The sequence below is a fragment of the Suillus subalutaceus genome (genome assembly GCF_016647625.1).
Source record: "Suillus subalutaceus strain FC151 chromosome Unknown DFJ58scaffold_50, whole genome shotgun sequence".
Classification (NCBI taxonomy): Eukaryota; Fungi; Basidiomycota; class Agaricomycetes; order Boletales; family Suillaceae; genus Suillus; species Suillus subalutaceus.
In genome coordinates, this window is record NW_024540299.1 from 99,469 (window position 1) to 123,175 (window position 23,707).

A 23,707-nucleotide genomic window follows, 5' to 3' on the forward strand; every position below is an offset into this window, starting at 1 on the left:
TTTCCGTGGACAGCACCCTGCTGGCGAGCGGGGTAGGATGTTCGATATGGGACTTGGAAGCTTGGACACTGGTAAACTCCGAGTCGTATTTGAAATACTTGGTGACAGACTGAGTGAGCACTACGGTGTGAGGTGTTGGATCGCAGAAATCGGTTGTCAGAGTGGGAAAAGATGCTTGCCGTCACCTCATAATGACACTTTCATTTGATAGTGCTCTCCAAGGATGCATCAATGATCCTTGCAAGCATCAAGTGAGATTCTGGTTCATCTAAGTTTTCATCGGGCCGGTATCCAGGGTACGTAATAGAGGAACCTGCCCTCATCATGTCCAACGGTGAACTCGTCTCTCACTCACTACGGATACCAATAACGCGCAGAATTTGTAGTCTCAACGTTACGCATGAACAGGTCATCCTCGGACAGACAAACCCGTGCAGGCAATATTATCAACCCAGGTCCCTTCCTTTCGCGACCCTCACTAGCACTTTCTACGACAACACCATCAAGCTTTGGGCTTTCGAATCCTGCCATCTCCTAGCCTCAAATGATGTTGATAATATTCCCCTATAGCTAATTGTTATCCTCTCATCCAAGTCACACCAACTGGCATATACCTCCTGGGCTGAAAGCAAGATTTATATATGCGACATTCCACCCCACATCTTTGCCACTATCCAGTCTACACCAGAAGCGCAGTTTAATGTACGCATCCACGCATACATATCTATCCATTTGTGCGCTCATATTCGAACTAGGTTACAGAAAAGTGCAGCTACAAACCTACGACTCCCATTCGTCTACACTCCATAGATCCCTTATAGTTCAACACAACACGTCGTGTTGTGCGCCGTAACACAACACAACTACCTATTATCCCCCACCCACAAAGAGGTCCCCCTACGATACACGGGAACGTACTTTCCTTCGTTACCTCCGTAAAATGCTTCCTTCTTGCATGAATCCTGTTTGGGGTGATTAGCCTCGTGATCCTCAGGATGTATACTTCTCTTCCTGATGCATTTAGTCGACTTCAAGTTGACAGTCCCCTGCTACTCTATCTCTACCTCACATCTCTCTCTCTCTCTCTCTCTCTCTCTCTCTCTCTCTGCGCAAGCCACGACTCGGGCGCATTTGGATATAAATCCCCACAAGAACGTGAGTGTCGGCTGCCATGATCTCGTTCCCGACCTACATTCTTTCAGGCTCGACCCATATCAACACCCACACAACTGAACCTTCTCTCACCGCTCCCGCCACATTCAAAGCACGATTACACCACCTATCAACCTGGTGGCCCGCTCGTGCAGGCCATGCATTACTGCCTATTGTCGACGTTCCTCTTGCTCAGGCCAAACAGTAGGTTCGATTCAGTTCTCTCAGGTCTCATGAATCTGTTTGCAGCGGGTGCTCCCTCTGACGATGACTATGTTCCTTCTGTTCCTCTTTCACCTCATCCAAATTCGCAACGAGCTTCCACAGAAGTGAAGATTACCGCTGGACAGCATGGAAGCGGCCGGTTGTGTGGCTGCTTCTAAATCGACCTCGTGAACATTTTACTTTTGATCATTATCGGTCGTCGAATGTGTTATATCACATTAACCTGTCCCATAGTTGACAGACATGTAAACTAACTATGAAACTCGCCTCTTTTGTCAGATGCAAGTATAGCCCGCCATTACATGCTATGTTGTTGTATCTCCAGGACAGATATCTGATGCCGAATCTCGTGACTTAGTTCTGGATCAGTCCAAGGTCTTCACATGCATTTTGGGGCCAAACTGGCGCTTGTTGACCTACGGGAAGACTGTATTGTGGAACTCCCATACAGGATGACACCGGTCACGACCTTGAGAGGTCATAAACCTTTCACTCTCGATCTTCTGAATATTCATGGCGAGCAACGGATCTGCTACTAAGTATAGCTTCAACGTTGGCACTCACACGTCCGATCATGACCTCAGTGCAATTTATGAGTTTGACGCCACGACGCTGATGAAAGTCGGAACGCCCTTTGAAGGGCACACCAACCTTTTCATACATCTAGGACTGTCATTCGATTGTGCTCTCCTCGCCAGCCTTGCTCATAACTACACTGTTAACCCCTGGGCCTTCGAGTTCCGCCAGCTCCTCGCCTCGTTTGATGTCCAACATCCACGCTGCATGATCTTCTCGTCTGACTCACGCCAATTGGTTTACACGGCGGCCTCAACCAAGATCCACATATGCGACACCCCATCCGATATCCTTGGTAGCATTTTGCTTGTACAACATGAAGAGCCCAGTGTATGCATTTCACGCACGCAGATCTATCTGTTATGCACTAACATTCTTTCGCAGACAAGTACAGCTAAAACTCGCCTTGTACGCCACTTCGTCACATATCATTATTGCAGTCCGATGCAACACCTTCTGCCGGGCCGCGCAGTAAGCCAGTGATCTCGCCTGTCAGATTTTTCGCCCCTCAGACGTCAATACAATAACCTGCAATATTCTCACAGCGGATAACTCATCTCCGGAATGTTGACATTTGCGATCCTTTGCTACATTTTCCCTACCTCCTAATTACTCTCTGAGTCCCTTACCGCAAGCAACCACTCACGGATGTTCGCATACAAATCCACGCGAGAACGTGAACGTGAACAGCCACCATCATATTTCTAACTTACATCCTTTCAGTCTCGACTACTGCTACTACTCCTACAACCTTCAAAGCCCGTCGCCTCATCCATCCAATTCGCAACTGGTAGCCACAAGACAGTTCATGGCTGGAGTGCATGTAAGTGGCCGGTTGTATTATTGCTTTTAGATCAGGATCGAGGATATTCTATGGTTATTGCTCGTCTTATACGTCATCTTCACACTCCTATGGATATAAACAACACCAAAAGTGCATACCACTACAATATCTCTAGCGTCCTGACCATGTCCGGAATAGAAGAAAGGTCTTTGACTTGTGCAATAATATGATGATCTGACGCGACTCTCTTGTATTCTCCGCCGCGCTGATGCGCTAGCAAAAATGCGCCAAAAGGCTGCTCAAGGTGAGCAGCCAATCGCAACGCTCGACCGCTCAGTTCCGAATCAACCGACTCCTGTGATGGAGACCCGGGAGCAGACCAATAATCTTCCTCACTCTCCGTATCGTCAGCAGCGTCAGGCGGCTGCGCCAAGCCCGACGGCTCCGCGAAGTCAGAAGGCTCGAGGAAATGACGATTCCACGGACGAACGAGCAAGAATGTCTGCATGGTGGGCCGTGGTGATGAGAACTGAGTCAGCTTATCATGCGTGGTGATCAGCAGGTCATGAAGCCCGTCGGCCTTAACATCATATACCTCCTGGTCTTGAGCGCGACTTCCGTTTGACTGCCGTGACACGAAATGCGATGCATGGCAGATGCAGCCTACAGTTCGCGAAACGAGGCGCGTTCAAGTTGTCCAGTAGAGTGTGAAGTTTCAGAACCGAATCTATAGCCATGACATGTCGGAGCGAGGAGATTGGTATCTGAATGTCATGTTCGGACAAGGATGACACGATGTATGGCGGAGCTTTGTATGAAGCAATGTCGGCCGGCAGACAGCTATTGAATTCTGATGATTGCCCCACCCAATCCAGAGCACTGATGTCGCCCGACTGAGCAACAACCTCCTGCAAGAGCCTCCCAAGCGCCTTCTGCTTCTTCTCGCCGTAAATGACAGGCAGGTTGACGCCGAACATACCAAACAATGAGTATGCAATATCTTCCTGCCACGTGGTGACACGCGCCGACACCCATTGGAGTTTCTCCCGCGCGTTTCTCATCCCCGGACGGAAGGCGACGAGGGCCTGTGCATCTATGCCCGTCGCAAATCCCATCTCCTGCATGATTGCAATGGAATCCTTGTGGTTGGGAGAGCGATCGTCGAGATATAGGGACCAGTCTTTCTGATAAAATAGGACAAATTCTGGCGCGAGGAATTCTTGAACTGTCCATCCTCGCGTGTTCCAAACGCTACCTGCGAGTGCGCCAGGCTGCGACGAAGGTGAAACATCCGATAGGTAGATAATAGTAAGTGTGGAGTGGCGATACCAGATAAACATAGAGTTGACCGATTGTTGGACCTCAACATTGTTAGTCTGGTCGATGCAACAGGTGTCGATCCATGCCCAGCGATACCCTTTATCACGAGCAGTTTTACAAAATGACTGCAACTTCGCGATGCCGCCAACAGGATCCAAGTCGTACACCACCTTGCCCTGGATGTCATGCAGCAACGGTTCCTTCCCTTCCCACCTATGCGATAGCATGACATAATGGAAGTACGGCGCCACGACATCTATGATGTCCTCCTTTCGGAGACCTACGTGCACCAATGTCGATGCCAATAGCTTCTTGTACTCTGTGCTCGCTTTGAACGCATCGATCTGTGCCTCTCGATCGCATAAGCGCCCAGTAAAGGTATTAAGCAGACGATGCGGGGCGTCGTCGAGTTGAGCCTTAATGGTCTCTTGAATGGTTGCTTCTGCGTCGGATAGATTAACATACTGTTGGCGCAAGCCTGGACAAAGTGTCAACAATGTTGAAGGATGTCCTATTTGGGGCATACTTGTTGTTTCCGTGTCGGGAGCATTTTCCAACTTGGAGAACATAATTTTGAAGGCCTGGATGGCTTCATCATATCGCTGTGCGCCATACAGTGCCTCATACTTCAACTGATATCCAGAGTAGGATGAGGGGTTGAGTTCGATGACCTGCATATCACCAAAATGAGCGTCGAATAAGAAATGGTAGCTGTCATCGCACCTTTTCCGCATCGAGGAACGCGTCGTCCCATAGCATTTTTCCCAACCTCGCCTTACTGCGGTTTGCAAGGATGGTATCAGTCGCCAAATCGAGGTCGATCGAGGCAGAATAAAGCTCGATAGCCCTGTCGTCATCACCAGCAACGAGGGCAGCATCTCCGCCCGCAGCGAGGTCAGTCACTCCGGCGGCAGCATAAAGCACGCTGCACTCTTGCTTGAAAGCTAAGTGAGATGGGATTGAGAATTATACCCGGTTGACATCACGAAGACTTGCCAGTGGACCAATCAAGGCAGCCTGCTTTCGTAGCCTCATCAGCTGTATCCAAAATATGTCGGTATGCTTTGATGGCTTCCGGAAGTCTACCTGCCCGAAGGAGCGAATGGCACAGATTCTGGTGTGCAGTTCGCCACAAGGACTCGAGGTCCCACCCGAATAACTAGAAAAAGCACAATCGGGCGTGAAAATTTGATTTCCGGTTGCATTGCAATTAACCTACCACCACAAAGACATCATATTTAGAATGGATGGCCGACATAGACGAGAAACCGATAGCCTTGACAGCGGCAGTGAAGTGGCCAGCGGCTTCGTTGTGACGTGCGTCGTCTAATGCATTTATTCCCACTTGGACACGTAGATAAGCCTGAAGTATGAGGTTCGCAAAATCAGCATTGACGCATGACTCTGGACTTGACTGTGTCAGGAGCACTCACTTCTACGGTACCACAGGCAAGAGACATTGCATTGGGATGAGTAGTAGCTAGCTCTTTTGCGCGCAGAATTGCCTCGTCATGTCGATCTGCATTGAAAAGGGCGATGGCCTGACAGCTGTCGTGTAAATAGCGAGTGCATGAGACACAATTAACGTACCTTGATCAAGAGTAGAAGACGAGTTTTATTCAAATCTGCGTCCACGTACATGAACGCGAGGTCAAATGCTTTCATCGCGTCTTCGAACTGTCGTTTTCCACAGTGGGCGATGCCCTTTGAGATACAGCCCATCAAGGATGGCTGAATGCTGATGCTCTACATCACCATATAAGTAAGTCTGTGTTAAAAACGTCATGACGGAACGGTGCATCTCACTTTGAGCGCGTCATCAAGTGCGCAGTCCCAGTCCGAATTTCTTGCTTTGACAAACGAGCGATTCGCATAAGAGTTGTAGGCGTTTCTATTAGCGTTGATCTCTTGCGTTAACAGCCTGTCAGCAGTGGGCAAGTCCCCGCTTATGCATGCATCGTGGACTGTCGTGTTGATGGTGAGGATCTGCATCACGCATGGTCAGATTACGTGGTAAAAGACAAGGCTGGAAACAAGCCTTGCATGCCTGGTCCTCGAGAATGTTCTCCAGCAAAGGTACTGCCCACTTTGATATCATGTTATCGCAACCTCCGCTTAGGATGTCCTTGCCATCCGTGGAGAAGGTGACACAATTCACCTTACTGGTGTGCTTGAATGTGGCGATGGTTCGTCGATCCGAAAGCCGCCAAAGTCGAACCTGGTGGTCCGCAGATGCGGAAGCGAGAAGGGTGCCAGTAGGGTTCAAGGCAATCATCTCAACATGGTCAGTATGGCCCTTCCAGGGTTCACCGACCTGCTTCCAGGTCGATGAATCCCAGATCCGTATGGTGGGATCGTGTACATAACCAGCCGAGACAAGCTGTTTTCCATCTTGCGTCCACAGGAGTGCAAGATTCCATGCTCCATTGAATGCAGAGTGACCTTGGAATGTTGCGATGCATTCTCTCTTGCCTCCGGGATTCCATATTTGTATATCCTTTATTGTTGCGATGGCAAGATGTTCACCAGCCGGTGAATACCGAACACAGCGCACTTCAGCACCAGGCCCACAATTGATTGGATCTCCTTGCACCTGCCGTGTTTTTGTATTCCAGAGCACTGTTGTGGCATCATGTGAGCCACTCGCCAGCAATGTGCTGTCTGGGGAAAAATCGAGCGACCATATCGGTCTGGAGTGGACTTTGATGGGCTGTATGAGAGATTCGCCGTCTTTGTTCCAGGCGATGAGCTCTCCGCCGTCATCACCGCTTGCTATGAATTGCCCGTCTTTTGATATTGCAACTCTTCCTATACCGAAGCGATGCCCCTCCATTATCTTCAATACAACACCGTCTTCTAAATTCCACAGACGAAGCGTCTTGTCGTGCGAGGCCGTCACCATACAGCGTCCATCAGGGAAGACTGCGGCTGCTAAAACTTCATCTCCATGACCTTTAAATGTTCGACTAGCCGTGGCGATTTGAATGGCGGGCTGTTCTGCTCCTGTCATTCTCCTCGAATGGGTGGTATTGAGCACAACTTGCTGGATAGCTTGTGGTTGTCTTAATCTAAGTTTCAGAGGTGCGTGCACCGGGCTTTTTGGTGCCTCTTCACAGCCTCAAATGCTTCGTGCCCAGCCTGCCCAGGACACGAGGCTACACCTATATCATATTATGTAATCTGCAACCAAGCTTCGCTCTCTTCATCTAGCTAATCTACCTTGTCCGTCCCTTTGCCGTCCCTCCATTCGATTCCACCGCCTACTCCATCATGGACGTACTGTCAGAGAGCCGACAACGCTCTTGCCGTAAAATACTGGGTTGTGCAGGCGAATCTGCAGGGTGGAAAGTTTATGACGCAGCAGAAACAGACAAGGTGTACGTACTCCTCGACCTGCTGTTCGGCCGCAATCGTGACTGCGATCGACAGCGATATCTACCAGCTCTTTATTTTAGGCATTGTACCACGGTCCATCGCATTCGTGTCCACGATCAGTGAGGAGGGCATAGAGAACCTGGAACCATTCAGATAAGACGGACCTCCGTCATGTAACGCGCCGCCCTACACGCTTGCATCCACCAGCTGGTTTAACATACCTTTTCCCATAGGTCACGAACTACCCACCTATCATCTCATTTACATGCAACCATACTGCTCCGGGCCGCCTTAAAGACACAACTGCGAACTTGAAGAACTAAACGTCACCAACGAGCCATTTGTTGAGAATGCAGATCCAATTGCAATGGACGCTCCCGGCTTCGACGAGTGAACTATCAGCAATCTGACAAAGGAAAAATGTGTATGTGTACCTTCATGACACGATATATGCGCTGACGACCAAGTATTCAGGTGCAAATAAAAGCCTCCCTCGCCAAGGACAGCGCCTTTAGCATGGAGTGCGAGGTACTTTCATTTCATGCCGAGCCCACTCGCTTCGCTAACCACGCCTCCTCCCAACAGCTTTACAAATCCATAGATATCACCCATCCGGTCACAGGCGAGCACAACGGCATGCTCATCCTCGCGCACGTCAAGTACATCCACGTGCTCAAAGACGTGCTCAAAGACAAAGGTGTCACCGATTTCACAATGCTGTTGCCCGTTTGGAAAACATCTCATATTCCACCTTCTCCGATTACCAAGAGTGCAGGGCGTGATTTCGGTAGGTAAGGCTCCACCAGCACATTCTTTTTCGCTCCTTCTGAGCCTGTAACAGCCCCGCCGTCCACCCAACCCATGCCGCGGAGCATAGCAGCTCCAAACATAGTAATGAGCACACGCGCATAGTCGTCGATGGTAGCAACATCCGGAAGATCAGTGACGTTTTGCTGGAGGGCATCGGTTTTGCTGAACGATCCATAGAATCACATAGAACTTCATAGTATATACCTGTATGTTTTGTATATCATGGGGCTTCGCCCCAACGGACAATAAATATTCAACTTGGATGCAGGTTATGATGGATGTCAAATTAAGTTTTCATTGAGGATCTTCGGGCCGGTATCCCATGGTACGTAATAGAGGAACCTGGCCTCATCATGTCCATCGGTGACTCGTCCAGATCCCGGATACCAATAACGAGCAGAATTCGTGGTCTCAACGTCACGCGTAAACAGGTCATCCTCAGACAGGCAAATCTGCACAGGCGACGTCAACCCAGGTCCCTCCACCGCAGAACGCGTCCCTGCCTTGCGCGACCCTCACTAGCACGTCCTACGACAACACCATTAAGCTTTAGACCTTCGAGTACTACCAGCTCCTCGCCTCATTTTATCTCCAACATCCTCGCTGCATTATCTTCTTGCCTGGCTCACGCAAATTGGTTTACAAGGTGGCCTCGACCAAGGTCCATATATGCGACACCCCATGCGACATCATTTTGCTTGTACAACATGGAGAACCCAGTATATGCATTCCACGCACGCAGATCTGTCCGTTATCCACCAACGTTCTTTCGCAGACAAGCACAGCTAGAACTTGCCTTCTACACCACTTCGTCGCATATCATTATTACAGTCTGATGCAACACCTCCTGCCGTGCCGTAAGCCAGTGATCTCGCCTGTCAGGTCTTTCGCCCCTCAGGCCTCAGATGCAAATATAATCATTTAAAATACGCTCACAGCGTACAGCTCCTCTCCGGAATGGTAACGTTTGCGATCCCTTGGATTTCTTCTCTTATTTCCTTCTCACTTGACTCGACGTTCTCCTTGCAGTTTCCTGCTACACTTCCCCTACCTCCTACCTGCTCTCTGAGTCCCTTGCCGCAGGCAACCACTCACGGACGTTCGTACAGATACATGCGAGAACGTGAACGTGAACAGCCGCCATCATATTTCTAATTTACATCTTTTTCAGCCTCGACTACCCACCAACTCATCATTTACTACTGCTCCTACAACCTTCAAAGCCCGTCGCCTACACCAACTATGGACCGCTCGTGTACTATTACCCTCAATTTTCAATGTTCGTCTTGCCCCGGGTCAACTGGTATCCCCGGTTCATTTTTCTCGCTGTAGTCCAGGTCTCACGCATCCATTTGCAGTACAACGATGCTGGCGTTGACGATTCGTGATGAAGATTATGTTCCTCATACATCCAATTAGCAACCGTTTGTCACAGGGAAGCTCATGACCGGAGAGCATGGAAGTGGCCAGTTGTGTTATTGCTTGTAGATCAGCTTCGAGGATATTCTGTGGGTATTGCTCGTCTCATACATCAGATTCATATTCTTCGATTATAGATATAAATAACACTAAGAATGCATGCGGCTACAATATCTCTAGCGTCTTGACCATGTCCGGAATAGAAGAAAGGTCTTTGACTTGTGCAATAATATTATGATCTGACGCGATTCTCTTGTATTCTCCACCGCGCTGATGCGCTAGCAAAAATGCGCCAAAAGGCTGTTCAAGGTGAGCAGCCAATCGCAACGCTCGACCACTCAGTGACTCTTGTGCTTCAGGGAACTCGCCAGGCGAATATGGAGACGTGGGAGCAGACCAATAACCTTCCTCACTCTCCATGTCATCAGCAACGTCAGGTAGCTCCACGAAGTCAGGAAGATCGAGGAGATAACGATTCCACGGACGAACGAGCAAGAATGTATGCATGGTGGATCGCGGTGATGAGAACTGAGTTAGCCTGTCGTCCGTGGTGATCAGCAGGTCATGAAGCCCATCGGCCTTGACTTCATATATCTCCTGGTCTTGAGCGCGACTCCGTTTGACTGCTGTGACACGAAATGCGATGCAAGGCAGATGAAGTCTGCAGTTCGCGAAACGAGGCGCGCTCAAGTTGTCAAGAAGAGCGTAAAGCTTCATGGCCATGGCATGTCGGAACGAGGAGATTGGTGTCTGAATGTCATCTTCGGACAGAGATGGCAGGGCGGAAGGCGGAGCTTTGTATAAAGTAATGTCGGCCGGCAGACAGCTATTAAATTCGGATGATTGCCCCACCCAATCGAGGGCACTGATGTCACCCGACTGAGCTACGACCTCCTGCAAGAGTCTCCCAAGCGCCTTTTGCTTCTTCTCGCCATAAATGACAGACAGGTTGACGCCGAAGATACCAAATAATGAGTATGCAATATCTTCCTGCCACGTAGTGATACGCGCCGACACCCATTGAAGTTTCTCTCGGGCGTCTCTCATCCCCGGACGGAAGGCGACAAGGGCCTGTGCATCTATGCCCGTCGCATCACCCATCTCCTGCATGATTGCAAGGGAATCTTTGTGGTTGGGAGAACGATCGCTGAGATATAGGGACCAATCTTGCTGATAAAAGAGTACAAATTTTGGGGCGAGGAATTCTTGAACTGTCCATCCTCGCGTGTTCCAAGCGCTACTTGCGAGTGCGCCAGGCTGCGACGAAGATGGAACATCCGATAGGTAGATGATAGTAAGTGCGGAGTGGCGATACCAGATAAACATGGAGTTGACCGATTTTTGGACTTCGACATTGTTAGTCTGGTCGATGCAACAGGTGTCGACCCATGCCCAGCGATACCCCATATCACGAACAGTTGCACAGAATGACTGCAACTTCGGGATGCCGCTCACTCGATCCAAGTCGTACACCACCTTGCCCTGGATGTCATGCAGCAACGGCTCCTTCCCTTCCCACCTATGCGATAGCATGACATAGCGGAAGTACGTCGCCACGACATCTTTGATGTCCTCCTTTCGGAGATCTACCTGCGCCAATGCTGATGACAAAAGTTCCCTGTACTCTGTGCTCGTTTTGAACGCATCGATCTGTGCCTCTCGATCGCACAAGCGCCCAGTAAAGGTATTAAGCAGACGATGTGGGGCGTCGTCGAGTTGAGCCTTGATAGTCTCTTGAATGGCTCCTTCTGCTGCTTCGTAGGGACCAACATACTGTTGGCGCAAGTCTGGACAAAGAGTCAACAATGTTGAAGGATGTCCTATTTGGAGCATACCTGTTGTTTCCGTGTCGGGAGCATTTTCCAACTTGGAGAGCATGATTTTGAAGGCCTTGATGGCTTCATCATATCGCTGTGCGCCATGAAGTGCCGCATGCTTTAAATGATATCCAAAGTAAGATGAGGGGTTGAGTTCGATGACCTGCGTATCACCAAAATGAGCGTCGAATACAAAACGGTAGCTGTCATCGCACCTTTTCCGCGTCAAGGAGTGCGTCGTCCCATAGCATTATTCCTGACCTCGCCTTACTGCGGTTCGCAAAGATGGTATCGGTCGCAAAACCAAGGCCGATCGCTGCAGAGTATAACTCGATAGCCCTGTCGTAATTACCCGCAATGAGGGCAGTATCTCCGCTCGCAGCGAGGTCGGTCACTCCGGTGGTAGCATAAAGCACGCTGCACTCTTGCTTGAAAGCTAAGTGAGATGGGGTTGAGAATTATACCCGGTTGACATCACGAAGACTTGCCAATGGACCAATTGAGGCAGCGTGCTTTGGTAGCCTCGTCAGCCGTATCCATTATATATCGGTATGCTTTGATGGCTTCTGGAAGTCTGCCTGTCCGAAGGAGTGTTTGGCACCAATTCTGGTGTGCAGTTTGCCACAAGGACTTGAGGTCCCACCCGAATAACTAAAAAAGCAGTGGGGCGTAAAAAAAATAATCAGTTGAACTGCAATCAACCTACCACAACGAAGATATCATATTTAGAATGGATGCCCGACATAGATGAGAAACCGATAGTGTTGACAGCGGAAGTGAAGTGGTTGGCAGCTTCGTTGTGGCGTGCGTCGTCTAATGCATTCATTCCTACTTGGACATGTAGATAAGCCTGCAGTGCGAGGTTCGCAAAATCAGTATCGATGCATGAATGTGGAGTTGACTGTGTCAGGAGCACTCACTTCTACGGTACCACAGGCAAGAGAATGCGGATTGGGACGAGTAGTAGCTAGCTCTTGGACGCGCAGAATTGCCTCATTATGTTGATTTGCATTGAAAAGGGCGATTGCCTGACAGCTGTCGTATAAATAGCGACTACACGAGACACAGTCGACGTACCTTGATCAATAGTAGAAGACGAGTTTTATTCAAGTCTGCATCTACGTACATGAAGGCGAGGTCAAATGCTTTCGTCGCATCCTGGAACTGTCGTTTTCCACAGTGGGCGATGCCCTTGGAGATACAGCCCATCAAGGATGGCTGAATGCTGATGCTCTATATCGCCGGTCTCTATTAAAAAGATCGCGAAGAAACGGTGCATCTCACTTTGAGCGCGTCATCAAGTGCACAGTCCCAGTCTGAATTTCTTGCCTTGACAAACGAGCGATTCGCATACGAGTTGTAGGCGTCGCTATCAGCATTTATCTCTTGTGTTAACAGCCTGTCAGCAGTGGGCAAGTCCCCTCTTATGCATGCATCGTGGGCTGTCGTGTTGATGGTGAGGATCTGCATCACGCATGGTCAGATTATGTAGTGAGAGAGAAGGCTGGAAACAAGCCTTGCATGCCTGGTCCTCGAGAATGTCCTCCAGCAAAGGTACTGCCCACTTTGACATCATTCTATCATCTCCTCCGCTCAGGATGGCCTTGCCATCTGTGGAGAAAGTGACACAAAACACCCGACTGGGATGCTGGAATGTGGCGATGGTTTGTCGATCTGAAAGCCGCCAAAGTCGAACCTGGTGGTCCGCAGATGCGGACGCGAGAAAGGTGCCAGCAGGGTTCAAGGCAATCATCTCGACATGGCCAGCATGGCCCTTCAAGGGTTCACCGACCTGCTTCCAGGTCGATGAATCCCAGATCCGTATGGTGGGATCCTGTACATGACCAGCCGAGACAAGCTGTTTGCCATCGTGCGTCCACACGAGTGCAAGATTCCATGCTCCATGGAATGCAGAGTGACCTTGGAATGTTGCGATGCATTCCCTCCTGCCTGGATTCCATATCTGGATATCACGGTGTGTTGCGATGGCAAGATGTTCATCAGACGGCGAATACCGAACACAGCGGACTTCAGCGCGACAATCGATTGGACCTCCTTGCACCTGCCATGTTTTTGTGTTCCAGAACACCATTGTGGAGTCATATGAGCCACTCGTCAGCAATGTGCTGTCTGAGGAAAAATCCAGCGACCATATATGTGTGGAGTGGACTTTGATAGGTTGGGTGAGAGATTCGCCGTCTCTGTTCCAGGCGATGAGCTCTCCACCTTCATCACCGCTTACTATGAATTGCCCGTCTCTTGATACTTCAACTCTTTGTACATCGAAGTGATGCCCCTCCATTTTCTTCACCTCGATGCCGTCCTCCAAGTCCCATAGACGAAGCGTCTTGTCGTATGAGGCCGTCACCACACGGCGTCTATCGGGGAAGACTGCGACTCCCCTAACAAGACGTTCATGACCTGTAAATGTTTGACTGGGCGTGGTAATTTGAATGGTGGGCTTTTCTGCTTCCATCATTCTGCGGAGGTGGATCGTGTTGAGCACAGCTTGCTGGAGAGCTTGTGGGTGTCTTGATCCAAGTTTCAGAGGCGCGTGTACCGGGCCATTTTATGCTTCTTCACAGCCTCAACCTGCTTTGTGTATCGTTTGAATGGCTGTGAAAATTAGCCAAACATCTTTGAGAATGTACGAAACCTTCTGTCACAAATTTCGTAAAACAATTGCAATCAGGAACCGTTTTTATCATGTCCACCTGTGACTGTCCCACACTGTCAGGCCCTATAATTAGAGATACCTGTGGACTGGGTGTGCGCCTGTAGTTAGACGGGGATTAGAGCATATTTGCAGTGCCCAAAACCAAAATGTCTTATACATGACGGTTACCAGAGGACTTGAGATGTATGCCGGAAAGTCTTAGGTGAGGCAAAGGCCTCCGTAGGGGGGAAGGTGACAGATTATTGTAACATGGAGGCAGCGGCTGGAATTGGAACTGGTTGGTATGGTCCATGGTATCCAATGCTGCAAGCTCCTTGCTTGACTGTCCTGCCAGTGAGTGTTACAATCAGACGCAGATAGTCACGTGGGGTGTTTTGGGATAGCTCACACTGTGACATAGTCGGACCTTACAACGGCACACCAACTTCACTAGATAAAGGCCGAGCTTCGCCGGCAGCAACCTTGTACCACTAGTAGAAATGGGACTGAACTTCGTCGGCAGGGACCTTGTTTACCATTTCAACAGGCATTGTTCTGGCAAGGATTTGTACAATATGACATAGTAAAATACAGCTATATCCAAAGGTATAAGGTTGCTACCCTTTAGTATTTCAGTGACAAACTTCGAGCATATTGGTAACAAGGACACCCCTTCGGGATTCTGCTACTACTATACAACCTTCAAAGTTCGCCTACATTACCTATGGATCGCTCGTGCATTGCCGCCCCAATTTTGGATGTTCATCTTGCCCCGAGTCAACCGGTACTACGCCCCGTTCATTTTTCTCGCTGTAGTCCAGGTCTCACACATTCATTTGTAGCACAACAATGGTGTCGATGACTTGACTGGTGATGAAAATCATGTTCCTCATCCATCCAATTCGCAACCGTTAGCCACCTGTGAGAGCATGGAAGTGGCCAGTTGTGTTATTGCTTGTAGATCAGCTTCGATCACATTCAGTGGGTATTGCTCGTCTCATACATCAGATTCATATTCTTCGATTATAGATACCAAAAATGCATGCCACTACAATATCTCTAACGTCTTGACCATGTCCGGAATAGAAGAAAGGTCTTTGACTTGTGCAATAATACCATGATCTGGCGCGATTCTCTTGTATTCTCCCCCGCGCTGCTGTGCTAGTAAAAATGCGCAAAAAGGCTGCTCAAGGCGAGCAGCCAATTGCAACGCTCGATCGCTCAGTTCCGAATCAACCGACTCCTGTGCTTCAGGGAACCCGCCAGAAGAATACTGTAATGGAGACCCGGGCGCGGACCAATAATCTTCATCGCTCTGCGTGTCGTCAGCAACGTCAGATAGCTCTGCCAAACCAGACGGCTCCGAGAAGTCAGGAAGCTCGAGGAGATAACGATTCCACGGACGAACAAGCAAGAATGTCTGCATGGTGGGTCGTGGTGATGAGAATTGAATCAGCTTGTCCTCCGTAGTGATCAGCAGGTCATGAAGCCCGTCAGCCTTGATTTCATATAACTCCTGGTCTTGAGCGCGACTCCGTTTGACTGCTGTAACACGAAATGCGATGCAAGGCAGATGCAGTCTGCAGTTCGCGAAACGAGGCGCGTTTAGGTTGTCAAGCAGGGCATAAAGTTTCAGGACCAAATCTAAAGCCACGACATGTCGGAGCGAGGAGATCGACGTCTGAATGTCATCTTGGGACAGAGATGGCACGGTGTATGGCGGAGCTCTGTATGAAGTGATGTCGACCGGCAGACAGCTATTGAATTCGGATGATTGCCCCACCCAGTCCAGGGCACTGATGTCACCCGACTGAGCTACGACCTCCTGCAAGAGTCTCCCAAGCGCCCTTTGCTTCTTCTCGCCATAAATGACAGGCAGATTGACGCCGAAGATACCAAACAATGAGTATGCAATATCTTCAGGCCACGTGGTGACACGCGCCGACACCCATTGAAGTTTCTCCCGGGCGCCTCTCATCCCCGGACGGAAGGCGACGAGTGCCTGTGCATCTATGCCCGTCGCATCTCCCATCTCCTGCATGATTGCAATGGAATCCTTATGGTTGGGAGAGCGGTCGTCGAGATATAGGGACCAATCCTTCTGATAAAAGAGTACAAATTTTGGGGCGAGGAATTCTTGAACTGTCCATCCTCGCGTGTTCCAAGCGCTACTTGCGAGTGCGCCAGGCTGCGACGAAGGTGGAACATCCGACAGGTAGATGATGGTCAGCGCTGAGTGGCGATACCAGATAAACATAGAGTTGACCGATTGTTGGACTTCGACGTTGTTAGTCTGGTCGATGCAACAGGTATCGATCCATGTCCAGTGATACCCCATATCGCGAGCAGTTTTACAGAATGACTGCAACTTCGCGATGCCGCAGACTGAATCCAAGTCGTACACCACCTTGCCCTGGATGTCATGTAGCGACGGCTCCGTCCCTTCCCACCTATGGGATAGCATGACATAACGAAAGTACATCGCCACCATGTGTTTGATGCGCTCCATTTGAAGGTCTGCATGCTTCGTTATCGATGACAAAAGTTCTTTGTACTCTGCGCTCATTCTGAAGGCATTGATCTGTAGCTCGCGATTGCATAAGCGCCCGGTGGAGGTGTTAATTAGACGATGCGGGACGTCGTCGAGTTGAGCCTTGATGATCTCTTGAATGGCTCCTGCTACTTCGGATGGACTAACATACTGTTGGCGCAAGTCTGAATAAAGAGTCAACAATACTGAAGGATGTGCTATTTTGCGCTTACCTGTTGTTTCCGTATCTGGAACATTTTCCAACTTGGAGAGCATGATTTTGAACGCCTCGAGAGCTTCATCGTAACGATGTGCGCCATGAAGTGCCGCATGCTTCAAGTTATATCCAAAGTAAGACGAGGGGTTGATTTCGATGACCTGCGTATCATCAAAATGAGCGTCGAATAGGAAACGGTAACTGTCATCGAACCTTTTCAGCGTCAAGGAGTGCATCTTCCCACAGCATTTTGGCCAACCTCGCCTTACTGCGGTTCGCAAATGTGTTATCGGTCGCAAAATCGAGGTCGATCGCCACAGAGTAAAGCTCGACAGCTCTGTCGTAATCACCTGAAGCGAGGGCAGTATCTGCGCTCGCTGCGAGGTTAGTCTCTCCGGCAGCAGCATAGAGTACGGTGCAATCTCGCTTGAAAGCTAAGTGAAATTGAGTTTAGAATTATAACCAGTTGACATCACGAAGACTTGCCAGTGGACCAATGGAGGCAGCGTGCTTTCGTGGCCTCATCAGCCGTATCCATCATATATTGGTATGCTTTGATGGCTTCTGGAAGTCTGCCTGCTCGAAGGAACGCATGACACCAATTCTGGTGTGCAGTTTGCCATAACGACATGAGGTCCCACCCGAACAACTAGAAAATGTAAAGTGGGTAGTGAAAAAATGATTGAGTTGCACTGCAATCAACATACCACCACGAAGACATCATATTTAGAGTGGATGGCCGACATAGACGAGAAACTGATAGTGTTGACAGCGGAAGTGAAGTGACCAACAGCTTCGTTGTGACGTGCGCCGTCTGATGCATTCATTCCCACTTGGACGTGTAGATAAGCCTGAAGTACGAGGTTCGCAAAAATCAGTGCCAACGTGTGGATCTGGACTTGACTGTGTCAAGAGACTCACTTCCACGATTTGACAGGCAAGAGCATCGACATTGGGGCAAGTGGTGGCTAGGTCTTGGACGCGTAGAATTGCTTCATCGTGTTGATTTGCGTTGAAAAGGGCGATGGCCTGACAGACGCCATGTAAGTAGCGACTGTACGAGACAAAAAATAAAGCACCTTAATCAACAGCAGGAGATGTGTTTTATTGACATTTGCGTCTACGAACATGAAAGCGAGGTCAAATGCTTTCATCGCGTCCTCGAATTGCCTTTTACCGCAGAGGGCGATTCCCTTGGAGATACAGCCCATCAAGGATGGCTGAATGCTGATGCTCTGCATCGCCATATCAGTTAGCCTGTGTTGAAAGGTCGCGATGGGACAGTGCATCTCACCTTGAGTGCGTCATCGAGTGCGCGGTCCCAGTCGGCTTGTCTTGCCATAACAAACGAGCGATTCGCGTAAGAGTTGTAGTCGTTGCTATCAGCGTTAATATATTGAGTAAGCAATCTGTGAGTAGTGGGCAAGTCCCCGGTTATGCATGCATTGCGGGCTGTCGTGTTGATGGCGAAGATCTGCATCACACATGGTCAGATTGTGTTGTAAGAATGAGGGCTGGAAACAAGCCTCGCAATCAGATTGTTGATCCTAGGAATTAAAATCGCAGATCAATATGCAAGAAGATGAATCTAATGACAATGAATATGAACTCACATTATTTGCCACATGTTCCTTCAAAGTGTCTTCCCGTAACACGTCCTTGGAGAAAATGAGATGAGGAAAGGACGGAAAATAAACAGGATCTTACATCTGATACCTGGCTCTTCAGAATGTCCTCCAGCAAAGGTATTGTCCACTTTGAGATTATTTGATCTCTACCTCCGCTGAGAATGTGCTTGCCATCCTTGGAGAAGGTGACACAATACACCTCATCGATGTGCTTGAATATGGTGATGGTTTGTCGATCGACTCGATCCGAAAGCCGCCAAAGGCGAACCTGGCGGTCTACAGATGCGGATGCGAGAAGAGTGCCAGTAGGGTTCAAGGCAATCATGCAGACAGCCACAGTATGGCCCTTCCAGGGTTCACCGACCTGCATCCAGGTCGATGAATCCCATATCCGTATGGTGGGATCAGAATTACTACCAGCCGAGACAAGCTGTTTGCCATCAGGCATCCACACAAGTGAAGTATTCCATGCTCCATTGAACGCAGTGTGACCCTGGAACTTTGCGGTGCACTCCCTTTTGCCTGCATTCCATATTTGGATATCTTTGTCTGTTGCGATGGCAAGATGTTCGCCAGACGGCGAATACCGAACGCAGCGGATTTCAGCACCACAATTGATTGGATCTCCTTGTACCTGCCATGTTTTTGTGTTCCAGAGCTCCGCTGTGGTGTCCCATGAGCCGCTCGCCAGCAATGTGCTGTCTGGGGAAAAATCGAGCGACCATATATGTTTGGAGTGGACTTTGATGGGTTGGGTGAGAGATTCGCCGTCTCTGTTCCAGGCGATGAGCTCTCCACCATCATCACCGCTTGCTATGAATCGCCCGTCTCTTGACACTGCAAGTATTCGTACGCCGAAGTGATGCCCCTCCATTTTTTTCAACACAACGCCGGTTTCTAAGTCCCACAGACGAAGCGTCTTGTCATACGAGGCTGTCACCATACGGCGTCTATCAGGGAAGACTGCGGCTGCAAAGATACTATCTTTATGGCCTTTAAATGTTCGACTAGCCGTGGTGATTCGAATGGCGGGCTGTTCTACTTCAATCATTTTGCTGGAGATGGATGGTGTTGAGCACAACTTGCTGGAGAGCTTGTGGGCGTCTTGATCCAGAATTCAGAAGTGCGTGCTTTTGTGCTTCTTCACAGCCTCGAACTGCTTCATGTATCATTAGAAGCCCACTGCCCAACCTGGAGGACGCGAGGGTTTCAATTTGAAACTCGGGATAGCCGTGAGATAGCTTAGTCAGCAAGTATACTTCTAGTCTTCCAACTTACCAGTGTCGCAGCTTGCCTCACACGTGTCTGAAGTCAATTTGACGCTTCAAGCTACCTGATTCCCTCTTCACTAATTCTGGTGCGCGATCATATCTAACGACATTCGGAAACCTCGACAGTGTCAAATCCAACCCAACAAAGTCAAGGCCCTCCTTTGAGCTTTCGCAGTGGGGGCGTGTTGCATTCATGAAATATGAAGTTGGTCTAGCCTCGCTGGCTGCGAGGCTTCGTAATGAAGTTGAGCACATCATGTGGGTGGGTCAGACGCATCTCTGCACAGCTGAGGTCGGCGGCTTTCGTTCGCTCTTCCTTCTGGGACGGACATTTTTGTAATTATTTATTCATCTGAAATCTAGAACTATTGATCTCTCGTACTCGAATTTGAGTTCGCACCAGGAGATCCGCAAAACTTGTCGTCATTGTCGTGGCTTCAAATCATCGATTACTCTATGTTGCTCTGAATAGACTGGGGTCTATCCCGGTCTCCTTCCATATCTCGCAGGGAATAGTCAATGACTGCGATACAGTCATATTTTCGGAAGGAGTCTTGCTGCACGACAGTCAACTCTCAAAATATTGTTCTGTGGCATCGAATTTCTAACGTCCGAGTTCTTGCTCATGCACTCGTTATTTGGCCAGAAACTTTATGGCAGCGCACAAATAGAACTTTCAGACTGGATGTTTACATTCCTGCCACTGGGTTTCGAAGATTATCAGGATTTCAAAAGGACTTTAGTAGTACAGACGCCTGGCAGTGCCTTGGACGACGAAGAAGCTTCATGATTTGCAATTTAGCGCTAACGAAAATGTTTATCAAGGCATCAGCAGTGTCACTAGTGGATGCAGCTGAATTGCAGTGTACAGATTGTACTAGCGCATTCAATGACACAATTCGGGATTTCGTTGATGAGTCGTATGATATTTATTTGCAACCGGACGAGTCAGTGATTCCGTCTTGCTTCTTTGCAGAATCTAATGTACATCCAATGTCCACGTATCTCAATTCCTTCGTTCTGGAGGTACTCCATATCCATTGGGCCCGTGGACCACCATAGATTTGTTCCATGGCAGCTCGAAGTCGTATAACTCTTGCTAGGCATGCTACGCTCATGTGATTGTGTTTGATTTGCAAAGTAATGGGACACTAGATAACACATGCAAGTTATGTACTTTTGGGTCATTTTTTTGGGACATAGGACGTGCGAAGATCATTGAATAGGTACAAGCAATTTTTTTTCACGTACAGATTATTTACCTCGTTAAAGTTCATGATGCTATTGGATAGTTGCCACATCAATAACATATTCAAAGCTTGTCAAATATCTGACTGAGAGGCAGTGATAAGCTGATCGATGGCGTTGGCAGGGATCTTCATTCTCTCCCTAGTCGACGACATCAGCATGATGTCAATATAATTGAAAGACAACTTACTTGTACGCGATCGTCATTATGCGTCATCGGACAACTTGAGCTTCGGGCCTGTTGCTCCAGTGAGGTCGTGTTACTCCTGAAATTGAGTTCAACATATTGTCGAAATGACATGCCAAAAGTATTTGCGATGAGTGGCTTCAGCTTCTGAGCGCCTCTATCATTAGCGATACAGATGATAGGGATCTGAATAACACAGTAAGATATTTGGTCGAGTGGACAGATCAAAACATGCCTTTGTCATCTTCATCAAGGCGTTAAGAGCGCAAACATCACCCCTATCGCTAGCAGATATGCCGTTGACTTTGTCCATGATGAGACGCGTCTTGTCGGTGGTTCTGACTCCTGCTGCATTTGTAGCCTATTAAAGTATCAGGGCCATCGTAACAGACCATTGAACGAACAAACATCGTTTCCACTCGTCTGAGATTAAAGATTGATAAGATTTGTTTAATGGGATTATTTGAGCAGTTTTTCGCGCATTGATTGGTGGAGCACAGGCAACGAGAATAATTTGAGTGAAGTAGAAAGATTGGTTAGCGACAACGAAAGCGAAGAATTCATAATGGTGGGCAGGGTCTGGCTCTGCCAGACTGCATGGTCTGGGAGGAACGCTTTAAGTCCGGATTTTAGAGGTTGAAAACTGAAGGTTTTTTGAAAGAACCGGACAGATGGAACAGACACTTGCAAGAGCGTGTTGTGATCGAGCCTCGAGGGCCGTAGAAAACAAAACAAAACGAGACAAAACCAAAATACGCTGGTGTATCATAGAGAGAGAACTTGAACTTAAAGGATCCTGGTTGGGTGACTATCAACAAAAATCGAAAACCGAGCGCCAGAAGGTAAACGCTCAAACGATTTTCATTGGCTATCACGATCCAGCGCTTACATAATTTAAGCCTGCATTTGTCAACAAATCAGTGAAGCAACTTTTTGTGTTGATACGTTGTTTCCTGATCAAAGGCCTGGACCCCTACTTACATTATTATCTCATGTAGCATGCATTTAGCTCATCGTAGTTCATTCCATCATAGCAATGGTCCTAACCGCACATCTATCACGCAACCGGGGCCGCGCATTACATTCACTAACATTGGTGTTTCTATACTCGAGAACAGACCAGTCTCACGATCTCGCCATTCCCTGCTGGATTCCCCTCCTATTTCGAAGGCTCTATTTATTTTGCGGAGGTTTTCGAGAAGAAACTGTCTGTCCCACAGTGTCTCATCATGACTTGACTGGTCTATTGCCAGACTTTTAAATGGCTTAGCTTCTACGTGATTGCAGCAATTGATGTGCACCATCTTCTGATTATACTCCTCTAATGGGTGGTCTTTGTGCTAGTCATGAACGCGAATCTGCAGCGTGGAAAGTCTATAACAACAGAAACAGACCAGACGTACGTACCTCTCGACCTGTTGTCCAGCCGCAATCTGATCGTGATCGACAGCGATATATACAAGCTTTTTATTTCAGGCATTGTACTATACCCCATCGCATTCGTGTCCACAATCAGCGAGGAGGGCGTAGAGAATCTGGCACCATTCAGGTAAGACGCACCTCCGTTATCTAACGCGCTCTGCACGCTTACCTGGCTTATATGCACCTCCCGGCTTCGACGAGTGGGCTATCAGCGGTTTGACAAAGGAAAATGCGTACGCGTACACCTTTGTGATATGATATATGCGCCAACAACAGGGTGTTCAAGTGAAAATAAAAGCTTCCCGCGTCAAGGAAAGCACTTTTAGCATGGAGTGCGAGGCAATTTCATTTACTGCCGAGTCCGCTCGCTCGTTAACGATGCCGCTTCCCAAGAGCTCTACAAATCCATAGATATCACCCACTCAGTTACAAGTGAGTACAACAGCACGCTCATTCTTGCACCCGTCAAGTACATCCACGTCCGCAAAGGCGTGTTCAGACACCTCACAAAGTTTAAGCCTGTCACGCGTTTGGACAACATCTCATATTTCCGGGTTGAAGATGCATACAGGATCCGTGAGCCGAATACTGTCATACCTGCGCCAATCATGACAACATAGCCTAGGATCCATTCGAGTCATCGAACTACACGTGTCGGCGTGACACCGGCGAAAGTGATTCGAACTTGACAACAGCTTTTGACAAGTGATTAACCAAAGGTAAAGTCGGTAGTACCTACTACTGCTACCATGAAATGATGAGACTGGCACATTTGATCACCGACCTTGTATGTAGCAATGCAAAATGAGTCGGGGAAGAGACACCATAAGTAAATGATTGGGTAACATACATATGTAAAGAAGGAAGTATCGAGAATGAAAACTGCTAAGAGATCTATTTCTTCCAAAACAAATTAGCACATAGCTACAATATATCTAGCGTCCTGACGTCCATCATGGCGTGAACAGAATCAACGTCTTTGACTTGTGTAATGATATTATGATCTGATGCGATTCTCTTGTATTCTCTGCCGCGTTGCTGCACTAGCAGGAATGCACTGAACGGCTGTC

At 48.6% G+C, this 23,707-nt stretch overlaps 5 protein-coding genes across 5 annotated transcripts; 4 read left to right on the forward strand and 1 right to left on the reverse strand.

Moving 5' to 3' along the window:
- Nucleotides 1-7,948: 7,948 nt before the first annotated feature.
- DFJ58DRAFT_841242 (uncharacterized protein) lies at nucleotides 7,949-8,439 on the forward strand (the record flags this gene model as incomplete). Its single annotated transcript, XM_041392690.1, has 2 exons — nucleotides 7,949-8,223; nucleotides 8,274-8,439. The coding sequence occupies 2 exons, from the start codon at nucleotides 7,949-7,951 to the stop codon at nucleotides 8,437-8,439; spliced, it is 441 nt and encodes a 146-aa protein (XP_041244130.1).
- Nucleotides 8,440-8,539: 100 nt separating this feature from the next.
- On the forward strand, nucleotides 8,540-9,452 carry DFJ58DRAFT_371881 (uncharacterized protein). Its single transcript, XM_041380087.1, has one exon. The coding sequence runs from the start codon at nucleotides 8,596-8,598 to the stop codon at nucleotides 9,076-9,078; it is 483 nt and encodes a 160-aa protein (XP_041244131.1). The 5' UTR covers nucleotides 8,540-8,595; the 3' UTR covers nucleotides 9,079-9,452.
- An 11,527-nt stretch (nucleotides 9,453-20,979) lies between these two features.
- DFJ58DRAFT_371957 (uncharacterized protein) lies at nucleotides 20,980-21,686 on the reverse strand. Its single transcript, XM_041380088.1, has 3 exons — nucleotides 21,451-21,686; nucleotides 21,219-21,401; nucleotides 20,980-21,169 (listed from the first exon to the last, which is right to left on the reverse strand). Exons 1-3 carry the CDS (start codon nucleotides 21,526-21,528, stop codon nucleotides 21,062-21,064), a joined length of 369 nt encoding a protein of 122 aa, XP_041244132.1. The 5' UTR covers nucleotides 21,529-21,686; the 3' UTR covers nucleotides 20,980-21,061.
- Nucleotides 21,687-22,561: 875 nt separating this feature from the next.
- On the forward strand, nucleotides 22,562-22,768 carry DFJ58DRAFT_660131 (uncharacterized protein; the record flags this gene model as incomplete). The annotated part of the gene is made up of 1 exon (XM_041382130.1): nucleotides 22,562-22,768. The coding sequence occupies one exon, from the start codon at nucleotides 22,562-22,564 to the stop codon at nucleotides 22,766-22,768; it is 207 nt and encodes a 68-aa protein (XP_041244133.1).
- A 261-nt stretch (nucleotides 22,769-23,029) lies between these two features.
- Nucleotides 23,030-23,212, forward strand: DFJ58DRAFT_610958 (uncharacterized protein; the record flags this gene model as incomplete). Its single annotated transcript, XM_041380882.1, has 1 exon — nucleotides 23,030-23,212. A coding segment is annotated over one exon (183 nt), but the record flags the coding sequence as incomplete, so codon positions are not given.
- Nucleotides 23,213-23,707: the final 495 nt, after the last annotated feature.

Excerpts from the sequence above, each read along its gene's own strand:
- DFJ58DRAFT_371881 (XM_041380087.1), top strand. The coding sequence starts at position 8,596 with ATGTCCATCGGTGACTCGTCCAGATCCCGGATACCAATAACGAGCAGA.
- DFJ58DRAFT_371957 (XM_041380088.1), bottom strand. The coding sequence starts at position 21,528 with ATGGACAAAGTCAACGGCATATCTGCTAGCGATAGGGGTGATGTTTGC. Across the intron at positions 21,402-21,450 it reads CCTTGATGAAGATGACAAAG|ATCCCTATCATCTGTATCGC; the intron begins GCATGTTTTGAT and ends TGTGTTATTCAG. Across the intron at positions 21,170-21,218 it reads ATAATGACGATCGCGTACAA|GGAGAGAATGAAGATCCCTG; the intron begins GTAAGTTGTCTT and ends GTCGTCGACTAG.